Genomic DNA, 11,128 nt, shown 5'->3' with positions numbered 1-11,128 from the left:
CTCCAGGCTTGGGGCGAGCATGGTGCTCTGGGGCAGCGGGGCCAAGGAGCTCTCCGCAGTCCATGCCGCTGCCGGGGCACCCTGGAGGGCTGCTGGCCATGGGAAGGGACTGTCACTGCCAGTTAAGCGCCTGTGGGGGTTGTGTCCTCGTGGCCCCCCACGCTGTCCTAGGAATGCTGGTCGAGCCATTCTTCCCGCACCAGCTGGGATTTCCCTGGGAGGGGCTGGAGGTCCCTGGACTGACACAGGGGGCAGGAGGCTGCCAGCAGCCGGGATAGGGAAGGGGATAGGGATGAACCATCAGTCTAAGCACTCAGTCCACCTCTCCAACCAGGGATCTGCCTGCAATGGCGCTGTTGGCTCCTGATGGCTGTGATTCTGCCCTACATGTCACGAGTTTGGCTGTCTCAGCCCACATCTGGCAGAAAGAGCCCTGCGCTGTTGAAAGCTCCCAGCGGGTTGTGCTGGATCTTTCTGGTAGCTGATACCAATTTCCTACCAACTCTCTGAGCGAAGGGCCAGGAGGCAGAGGGTGAGGTGGGCGCCCAGTGGGGCTGGAGGGCAGTGCCGTGCACCCTGCTCCAGCAGGTGCTTTGGTGAGCAGGCACTTTGGTTGTCATGTCCTGGCAAGGCTGCCCCGTGCTGCCACCCTCTGCCAGGACAGAGGGAGGAACAATTGTCACTGTTCTGCCCCAGACCCAGTCCTCCTGCCTCTCCTGTTGGCATCTCCTAGGGCATGGAGTAGCCAAGTTATTTCCCTGCAAATCCCATCGCACCCCGTTGCCCTTGCAGCGCTGAGGACAGGAGCTGGCACCACGTGCCAGGCTCAGGCCTGGGTCCCCGTCTTTCCTATCACGGTGTGCGCTGTTGGGGGCCTTTTGGACAGGGTGAGCATGGTCACTGGAAAACCTCAACAGCCGTCAAGCTAATGCAGAAGAGGGTCCATGGACCTGTGCCGTTCCCACAGAGATGTGGCTCCTTCACCAGCCTGGCAGGCCACGGTGCTGGGAGCATGCAGAAGGGGTGCTGGGTTGCTTTGGCAGCAAGTCATTGGGGCATATATGGGCTGGCGGGTGTGTGGTTAGCAGGGCCAGGCTCGTCGGGGGGCTCGCAGCACCCCTGCTCCCAGGGACCTGGGAAGGCCGTTGGCAGAGCTGGCGCTGGGGCACGGCAGTTCTCCCACCCTTGGAGTGGCTCTGGCAGCTCTCCTGGGCCCGAGGCCACCGCTGTCCCTTGTGCAGCGGGTCGGGGCTGCGTCCACCCGTGGGAGAGGCAGGTGTTAACGTGCAGGTCCTGGCTCATGGGGCTGGGCTGAGATCCCTTCGGCCATGCCTGCTCCCTCTTGGGCAGGAGGCGTTTGTCCTCCGTGACCTCCCTCCAGCACCTTTGCCCAGCCCGTGCCTCAGTTTCCCTGCCAGCCCGCAGGCACAGTGGCGGGGAAGCATGATCGCTGCTGTGCGCTGAGAGCAGGCAGCAAGAAGGGCTCCGCAGGCAGGGAGGCGCTGCGAGGGCGCGCGCGGCTCTGCCGTGTGCAGCCGGCTCCGGGGCAGAGCACGGAAAGCTGCTTGCCAGGCAGCTCCCGCACGGGGAGACCAGGGAACCCAGCACGTTTGGCTGTTGGGATGGGGCTCCGCTGTCTGCTCTCTCACGTGGTCTTGTGAGTCCGGGGCAGCTCATGGCAGGTCCTGCGAGCCTCCAGCCAGGCTGCTCTGGCACCGGTAAATCCCCGCACACTGGCTGGGCGCGCTCGGGCAGCGGTGGTTGGAAAGAAGCCGTGCGTGCGGCGCTCGGGGCAGGCAGGCAGCGGTTGCCCTCTGCGAGCTCTCGCAGGTGCATCCGCGCCGTGGCCGCTGCGCGGTGAGGGTGTGGGCAAGGAGGGTCGCAGCATCCCCGCTGGCCCCGTGCCTGCCGCAGTGACAGCCAGCGCCGCCAGCCCTGCGCTTCTCGGAAAGGGCAGAGCGCCGGCCGCGTTCACCTGCCCTCCGTGTCCCAAACCCCTGTGCCCCGGGTGCTGCAGTGCTGGCAGGGAGCCAGCCGGCTGTGCTGCGGGCCCCGTGCCCACGGAGCGGGATGGGGCCGGGGGCAGGAAACCAGCTGTGCTCGTGTGCCCTCCGCCTGGCAGCTGGCAGGACAGTGGCCGGTGTGGGGAATTCTCCGGCTGTGGCTGACTCACTGCCCTGACACTTCCTGCCTGGCAGAAAGGGGAGGGAAAGGCAGAGGAGGTCCCCAAACTGGAGCGGGACACGGAAGGGTCCAGCACGTCCCCTTCTCGGCACCACCTCCAGGAAGGATGTGATGAACTGGAGTGGGGACGAAAAGTCAGCCAGAGCTGTGTTAGGGAGATCTGCCCGGCAGGACCCTGCTGCCTCTGCCCTGGGCATTGGGGAAAGAGAGGGGAACCCAGGATTTGGGGAGAGCATGAAGTTAGTCCCCATGTGCACACCAGGCAGCTGGGCACCCCTGCTCCATGCTTGTCCCTCCCAGCGCTCTCCCAGCTCAAGGCACCTGAGGGTGGGCAGAAGAAGCAATGACAGAGTCGGGAAGACTTTTCCCATGGGCTTTGGCCTGGCTTTGGGGCACTGCTGAGATCTTCTGGGCATGACCCTTGGCTGATGGCATGACTTGAGATTTAACCTCTCAGAGTGATCAGGAGAAACCAGAGCCTTTAAAAGTCCTCTCAGCCAGGACTTAATAGAGAAGAGAAGGGGGCGTTGAGGTCTGCGTGTCTGCCTATGCCCCTTGGTGAGCCCTGGGGGCTCCTGACCAGGACCACCAGGCTTGCGTGGCCTCTGGGACAGCAGCAGGCATCAGCCGCCCCTGGGGAGGGGTGAGGCCCATGGGTCCTATTTACCAGCACCCTCCTCCCAGTTTGGGACAGGCAGGAGCATCACCCAACTCCAGTGGTGGGGATTTCGGGAGGGCAGGGCATCCCCGGCAGGGGCTCGCGGTGGTGCCGGCTCACGTGCCCCCTGTGTGGCTCTCTTGCAGAACGTGCTGGCCAAGGCGCTGTACGACAATGTGGCCGAGTCCCCGGACGAGCTCTCCTTCCGCAAGGGCGACATCATGACTGTGCTGGAACGCAACACGCAGGGGCTGGACGGCTGGTGGCTCTGCTCCCTCCATGGCCGTCAGGGCATCGTGCCCGGCAACCGCCTCAAGATCCTGGTGGGCATGTACGACAAGAAGCAGCAGCAGCAAGCGCCTGGCCCGGGACAGGGGCAGGTGCCACCCCAGCCGCAGCCTCCGGTGCCCCAGACCGCTCTGCCTTATCACCACCAAGGGGGCTACACCCCGCTGTCGCCCGCCTCCCAGTACACCTCCATGCACCCTGCCTACCCACCCCAAGGGGACAATGTCTACCTGATACCAGTCCCCAGCAAAGGGCAGCAGGGCCACTACTCGGGCTCGGCGCCCGCCGGACAGTTCCCGCCTGCTCCAGCTAAGCAATCGTCCACCTACCCGAAGCAGACTCCTTCCCATGCCTTCTCCAGCCCCGGCCAGGAGATCTACCAGGTGCCACCATCCCTGAGCCAAGTGGCAGACACGTACCCGGTGGGCTCTGCCAGCCCCCCCCAGGATATATACCAAGTTCCTCCCTCGGTCGGCCTGGCTCAAGAGATCTACCAGGTGCCCCCATCGTTGGACATGAGGAGCCGGGATGGGCACAAACCCCAGGGGAAGGTAGGACGGGGGTCCGGGTCCTGCCTTAGGTGGGTGTGAGGGGTGGTGGGGATGTGGGTGGGGGTTGCTGGGGCTCTGGTTTCTCTGTGGTCCACAGTGCCAAGTGAATGCCAGAGCAACCGAGCTCCCTTATCAGACTTACCTACCTGTTGCTGTCTCTTGGACTGGGTTGGTACCTTATGCCCATCGCTGTGGGAGTCACTCAGGCTGCAATGCCCTGGTTGGTATGGGCTATTTGTCTCGCGCCTGGCACAGYGTTTGGCTCTCAGGTCCTCTTGGTCTCTCAGTGGTGGCTGTTTGTGTGGGCTCTGCAGGCATCTTCTAGGGCATGTCAGCTGTTTGTGGGACAGATTTGGGGGCACTGGGCTCTCTGCCCATGCGGATAGATGAAGAGCTGRTTGGAGATCCCCCTCCACCCCTTGATCTGGCTCCACACCCAGGAYACAGAGGTACCTATGGTACTCAGCAGATGCTGAGATGTTTCTTCAAGCTCCTCAGCTGAACACCAATGCCTGTGACTCCAGGGGTTTCCTGCCGGGGGCACAGATGGGGAGCAGGCTGTGCCAGGGAGTGTGTAGGAGCTGCTGTTGGGTTTGCCACCAAGCCCACCTGGGCGAGCAGCAGGCACAGGTGAGCCACATGCCAGTCTGTCCCCAGAACCTCTCCCTGACTTCTGGGACCCTGGCACGGTGCCCTTGACCCCTGCCTTGGCACCATGGGGCAAGCCAGGCACTGCCTGTCYGGATCCTCCCTCGGGTGGGGTGGGCTGGCCAGAGCTAGTCTGTGAGTGATGGGAGGGCCCTGCTGCCACCTGCGCCTCGCTTCCACGCTGGTTGAGCACCCTGTGCCCGGAGAAGAAGATGCATCCTCCTCGTGCGTTGCTGCCTGGCCCTGCCTAGRATGGCTTAGTGCCTAGAGCCCAGACGCCTGGTTCCTTCCCCGCTCAGCTTCTGCCCTGGCACACGAGCTTTCTGTTCACCGGGAAAAGGAGTGAGGTGCCTTCACCAGCACGCAGGCAGCGCCGCAACGTGTTTTCCAGGAAGATGGCACTTCCTCCAGCCCTGACTCACGCTGCTGGGAACCAGCCGGTGAAAGGGACTGCCAAACCCCATGACTCATGGCCTGGGCACTCAGCCGGGCAGGCAGCCCTGGCAAGTCCTCATCTGTCCCCAGCGTGCGGGGCAGTGGCTGTAGCCAGCGGTCAGCATGTGAGCGGGACGGTGCTTGGGTGCTGGTCAAGGTTGGGCAGAGCTGGCTGCTCGCAGGCATGCAGTGGCCCAGGYGCCAGTGCCAGGCGGGGGCCGTTTGCCCATGACTGCCAGCCGGGAGAGCCATCCCACTCCCTGGAGCATCCTGGATGCACCAGTGCTCCTCCAGCTACCCCATGCCAGGAAGACCTGGCCAATACCTCTCCCCTTTGCAGGTTTTTCAGCCTTTCTTGCCCTGTGGTGCCAGCTGGGCAGGATGCCTGAGCCCTCTGGATTTGGTTATACGCCAGCTGCTATTGTGTCCTGCAGCCGGGCAGCTTGCCTCGCCCTCCGCCRGCATGGGGCAGGCGTGTTAGGTGCCCTCACGTGCCCCTCTGGGGTCAGGGCGTGCCATCCCCTGTGCTGCCTGGCACGCCGGGGCTCTCCCTACCAGCGTCACCACCTCTCTGTCACTGGTTGCAGCCGCCTGGTGCTGCCAGTGCCCAGATGCCCAGCTGGCCACGCCRCGCTCCTCCTGAACCCCTGCCAAAGGGATGCCCGCCACCCAGCGGCGCTGAGCATCCCCAGCCGAGCCCGCATCCGCTGCTGGCATCGCGTGTGGCGTTGTGGTTGACGCGATGGAGGTCGAGAGCCCTATGCTGTTTGTGGCATGGCGTGGCAGCGGGCACCGAGCCGTGGGCAGGCACCTGGCAGCGCCCTACGGGCCTTGGCAGGTCTCCGGGCCGCGCGTGCCCGCGGGGCCGTTGCCATCTGCGCAGCCGGGCCGTGCCGGCTGGGCTTTGTCTCTCGCCGAGGCCCCGCCGAGGCTCGCTGCTATAAATAACCGGTGATATCATCTCCGTCCCCGGCGTCGCTGCGAGGAGCGTGGCGACAGCGGCGCGGCCCGCCGCGGCATGCGTGGCCGGGCAGCGCCCTCCCGTGGGCATGCACGACACGCTGCCTGGTGCCGGGCGGCCTCGTCGCGCACCTCCTCGCCTGGCACCCGGCTCTGGCACCCACCCTCGAGCCCCCCGCCGGGCCTTGGCGTCAGCGTCTGGGGCACGGGCTGATCCTCTTTGTCCCGGGGATGCTGAACCCAAGGGCTCTGTGCTGGATCGTTTGGTGTCCGAGGAAGGGAACAGTCAGGCCGAGGTCTCCGGGACCCTGCCGCCTGCCCCTGCCCATCGCCTGGGGCACGTGGGTACAGCAGAGTGGCAGGAGGTGGTCTTGCCCCCTCTCCAGCCTGCCCTTTCTCGTGGTTACGGCCAGCTGCCTGCAGGGCTGTGATTCGCCCTGCGCAGGCGAACAGGGCTGTTCTTGCTGAGGTGAATGTCTCACGTCCTCCCCGTGAGGCTGGGTGGGGAAACCGAGGCAAGGCRAGTCTTGCCCAGACCTGGGGAGGCAACCAAACCAGATCCGAGCACTGGGAGCTGGAACAGTCAGCCATGCACAGGCGTCGCGCTGGCAGGCACCTGAGCTGGACTGGGTCCTTTCAGGTACCCATTGCCCACCTGGCATTTCCCAGCCCTCGCTCTCGGGGCCGCGATGGGCACGGCTGGGCAGGGGGGAGGCAGCCTGGYGGTGCCCCAGGACAACCGTTCAAGGTGGCTCTCAGCAGTGCTCATCTCGGCCCTTTTTCCTCTCKCCAGGTGCTGGTGCCCACCCGTGTGGGGCAAGTGTACGTCTACGACTCCCCCAAGGGCGAGCAGGATGAATACGACTTTCCTCGCCACCTCCTGTCCTCGGGCTCCCAGGAGATCTACGAYGTGCCGCCCGTCCGCGGAGGGCTCCCGAGCCAGTTCAGCCAGGAGGTGAGTCCCCTGCAGGGTGGTGGGACTGGTTGGCTGCCTGTGTCTACCCCCAGGGCAGGAGGAGGTGCTCTGGCGCAGTATGGGATCCGTACCTGCGGGAATTAAGCCTAAGGCTGAGCACATTAATGAGCTGGGATCYTTTAGGCTGCTTCTAGTACCTCTGTCCTTCCAGGCAGGTCCCTGCTCCCCCAGGATGAGGTGGGGGCCCGTGCTATTCCTGACTCCCTCTCCTGCTCTCCCCCAGGTGTACGACACCCCCCCCATGGCGGTGAAGGGTCCCAATGGGCAGGACCCGGGGCAAGAGATCTACGACGTGCCCCCCAGCGTGGAGAAGAGTCTGCACCAAACCGTAAGTGCTGCTAGGAAACCCTGGGGCCACTGGGCCACCAAAGGGGACACGGGAGGCCAGAGGCGCTGTGGCCTCAGYGGTACGGCCATGCCAGCCTGCCCGAGAGAAGGGACACCCTTCCCTGTGCCCCCAGCCTGGTGCACAGCCCGTGCCATCTCGCCTGCTCAGAGGTGGCTGCTACGTGCACCACGGTACAGCTTAACCCTCAGGCGTGCGGACAGCTCAGCCTCCCTCCCATGCACGCGGCGCTCCCACACGCAGGGCCGCGTCTGACACGCACACGCCTACGCCTGTGCACGGCTCTCCCGTGCGTGCACATGCGGCCACAGGCTGTCTGACGCACGTGCGGGGCTCTCCCACGTGTGTACACGTGCCTGCAGGGCCGTCTCCCCCATGCACGCAGCGCTGGCTCGCCCCCGTGCACCCACCCACGCGCGGGGCGCCGTCCGGTGCCAAGCAGCGCTGTGGGCAGCCGTGGGGCTGGCGTGGCGGCRCGTGGAGCCGGGGCGGCACTGACGGTGCCCTTGCAGGTATACGACATCCCGCCCTCCGTGAGCAAGGACGTGCCGGATGGCCCCGTGCGGGAGGAGACCTACGACGTGCCCCCCGCCTTTGCCAAGCAGAAGGCCTTCGACCCCTCCAGACACCCCCTCATCCTCACGCAGCAGGAACCCTACCTGCCAGAGGACGTCTATGATGTGCCACCGGTGGCTGGGAAAGCTGTGCCCGAGCCATCACTCTCCCATGAGATCTATGACGTGCCCCCTAGCCTCAAGAAGCTGGGGGGGTCGGCCTTCAGCTCCCAGGAGGTGTATGACGTGCCTCGGGACCTGCATGCCCCAGGCAAAGGCTCGGTGGACACCGAGGGTGAGTACATCTATGATGTCCCACCGCAAGTGGACCGTGAGGCCAAGGCCACTGACACCAAGCGTCTCTCAGCCTCCAGCACGGGCAGCACCCGCAGCAACATCTCCACGTCCTCATTGGACGTGGTGCCCGTGAAGGAGCCGGCCAAAGGAGCCAGCAAGGAGTTCTCCTTGGACTTGGACGCTGCCATGGAGATGCTGGCCAAACTCCAGCATGGCGTYGGCGGCGCCGTCTCCTACCTCATGTCCTTCATCAGCGCCAACTGGCGCAGCCCCGAGCACATGGAGGCGAATGCTGCCAGCATCCATGCAGCGGCTGAGGGCGTCCAGACAGCCCTCCGGGACCTGCTGGAGTTCGCCCGGGGGGCAGTGGGCAACGCTGCCCAGGCCTCGGACCGCTCCCTCTACGCCAAGCTCAGTAAGCAGCTGCAGAAGATGGAGGAGGTGTACCAGGCCCTGGCACGGCACAGCCAAGCTCTGGACAGTTGCCACTGGGCCCCTAACGCTTTGGTCGGTGGCAAGGCGGGCACAGATGATTTGGAGCTCTTCGTTATGTACTCACGCGGTGTGCCCGATGATACCAAGCAGCTGGCCTCCTTCCTGCACGGCAATGCCTCCCTCCTCTTCAAACGGACAAAGCAGGCATCGGAGGGCAACGGCCACGGGCCCGCTCACCCCTCCGACAAGGCCAGTAGCATCCAGTCGCGGCCACTGCCCTCCCCACCCAAGCTGCTGGCGCAGGAGTCTCCCGACGGGCCGTATGAGAACAACGAGAGCGGCTGGATGGAAGATTATGACTATGTTCATCTCCAGGTGGGYGCAGGCAGGGGGAGGCAATGGCAGGGCACAAACAGTGCGAGGTCGGGCTTGGTCCCCTGTGTTGCCATGGGTGGATTTTGTGTCTGTGGCTTCCCAGGGCCTGGTGCAGGGGTACCAGGCTGCCCTGCACTGACTGCAGTGGCAATTCTGCCTGTGCCCAGCCAGCCAGCTGGCACGTGTGGCTGATATTCCCAGGTCTTGCTTTTACCCTCCTGCTTGAGGGCTGAGGGCATCAGGGTCATCCCAGTGTTGGCGGGGGGTCATTCCTGGCGAGGTTTGTGTTGCTTGCCCCGTGTCATGCCCTTTCCTTCCCTTCAGGGCAAGGAGGAGTTTGAGAAGACCCAGAAGGAGCTGCTGGAGAAAGGCAACATCATCCGGCAGAGCAAGGACCAGCTGGAGCACCAGCAGGTAATAGAGCTGGGATGGGCAGGTATTTCTGCCCTGCGTGGCCCTGGGCACAGCTCACTGGGGTCCCCGGCTCAGCAGGTGCAGTGAACTTTGGCTCCTGCTCCCCCTGCACCCTTGGTGTCCCATCTGGACCGCAGCCCCTCTTCCGTGGCTGTCCACATGATGGCATCTGGCATGTCTCCGATGGCTGCGCTGCACCAACAGTGAAAGGCATCAGCACTTTGCTCCTGGAGAGGAGCCCAGCGCAGCCATCATCTACCTGGGGCTGGCACTCTCCTGTGCCTTCTTCCCCTGGGGCATGGCTGGGCACCTTGGAGCCACCTGGCCATGGCACTTGGCTCCGGTGTTGGCAGCCACAGTGAAGCCAGGCCTCCTTCCTTGGGCCTGTGCAACCCCAGGAGATGAGGCAGTGGTTTGAAGGCCATCCTGCCCCGGCCGTGTGCCCTCACCTCCATCCCTCCCGCAGCTGAAGCAGTTTGAGCGGCTGGAGCAGGAGGTGACGCGCCCCATCGACAACGACCTGTCCAACTGGAGCCCCCCGCAGCACTATGGCCCGGCGCGGGGTGGTGGGGCCCTGTGTCCCGCTGACCGCCAGCTCCTCCTCTTCTACTTGGAGCAGTGCGAGGCCAACCTCACCACGCTCACCAACGCCGTCGACGCCTTCTTCACTGCCGTCAGCACCAACCAGCCCCCCAAGATCTTTGTGGCCCACAGCAAGTTTGTCATCCTCAGTGCCCACAAGCTCGTCTTCATTGGCGACACGCTGTCCCGTCAGGCCAAGGCCCAGGACATCCGGCACAAGGTCACGCACTACAGCAACCTTCTCTGTGAGATGCTCAAAGAGATCGTGGTAACCACAAAGGCGGCCGCTCTCCACTACCCCTCGCCCGCGGCCTCCAAGGACATGGTGGAGCGTGTCAAGGACCTTGCCAACAGCACGCAGCAATTCAGGATGGTGCTGGGCCAGCTGGCGGCCATGTGATGGTCCCGTGCTGTTGCCCCCTCCCCATGGCCCTCCTGTTGTCCTCAGACATGTGCCCCCCTTGACAAGAGCCATCTCTGCCCGGTGTAAACGGACCTGTATATAGATAGAGATTCACCTGTGCACCGGGGACCTGGGGCTCCACTGATACAAGGGTGATGGGCTGCAGTGATTTCCCCCTTCCTGTTCTTCCCCTCTCCGGACAGAGGACAAGATTGGTTTTAGCGCTGTGCCCGTGATGAAGCAAAGCTGGGAGATGAATTCATTCCCTTTCCTTCCCTGCTGTCCCCTCTCCACCCAACACCTGCGCTGCCAGGGCAGGGGTTCCTGGCTGGGAGCGATGGGGCCGTGTCCCATGCCATTCCCTTGAGTCGAGTTGGGGCTACACAGGGGGCTGTGCCCAGCAGTTTGGGGTGGTGCTGTGGCTGCTCCCGGCTCCGGGGGGCTCCCGAGTGGTCTCGTTTGGCACATTGGGCAGCAGTTCTTAATGGTGCGGAAGCTGCCCTCACGGCGGAGACAAAACCGTGCTGGGTAACAGCATTAGAGGAATCTGTTGCGCTATGTCCTGCTGTACGCCAGCACCTGGCAGGGGGTGGCTGAAGGGTCCCAGACTGACGGAGAAAGGGCGAGGGGTGGGCTGAGGTGGGGGGGGGGGGTCCTAACCTTTGCATTTTCATGTCTCGGGTTTTGCTACCGTACCAGCTGTAACCGAAACGCAAACCGAAATTGGTGCCTTCTGAACACTGGGGAAGCTTCTGCCGGTTCCCGGAGCTACGGAGTCGCAGCCCGCCGAAACTCAGCCCCGTGTCCCCCAGCAGCATAAAGATTTGCCTAGAATCCCTCCATCTTGTGGGTGTCTCTGTGTTGCACTGCCCCGGGTGACGGAGCCCTTCTGGGATGGGCTCAGCCATCTCTTCTGAAAGATGGCATGGTTCTCTGAAGGCACATATGCGTGCATGCTTTATTTGAGGTCTCCAGGGTCTGTGACCTGTCACGCCTCAGCAGTGGGGACGCTGGGCCTGGGG

General features: G+C 64.1%; 1 protein-coding gene across 1 annotated transcript; it reads left to right on the top strand.

Moving 5' to 3' along the window:
* Window positions 1–347: 347 nt before the first annotated feature.
* On the top strand, window positions 348–10,714 carry BCAR1 (BCAR1, Cas family scaffold protein). The gene is made up of 7 exons (XM_026091555.1): window positions 348–477; window positions 2,768–3,681; window positions 6,518–6,679; window positions 6,924–7,028; window positions 7,559–8,707; window positions 9,032–9,121; window positions 9,588–10,714. Exons 1-7 carry the CDS (start codon window positions 348–350, stop codon window positions 10,101–10,103), a joined length of 3,066 nt encoding a protein of 1,021 aa, XP_025947340.1. The 3' UTR covers window positions 10,104–10,714.
* The last annotated feature ends 414 nt before the right edge of the window (window positions 10,715–11,128 follow it).

This window comes from Apteryx rowi, unplaced genomic scaffold (assembly GCF_003343035.1).
Source record: "Apteryx rowi isolate R43461 unplaced genomic scaffold, aptRow1 scaffold_1215, whole genome shotgun sequence".
NCBI classification, from domain to species: Eukaryota; Metazoa; Chordata; class Aves; order Apterygiformes; family Apterygidae; genus Apteryx; species Apteryx rowi.
Note: the sequence above shows the minus strand (reverse complement) of the source record. Positions and strands in the feature narration are given on the sequence as shown.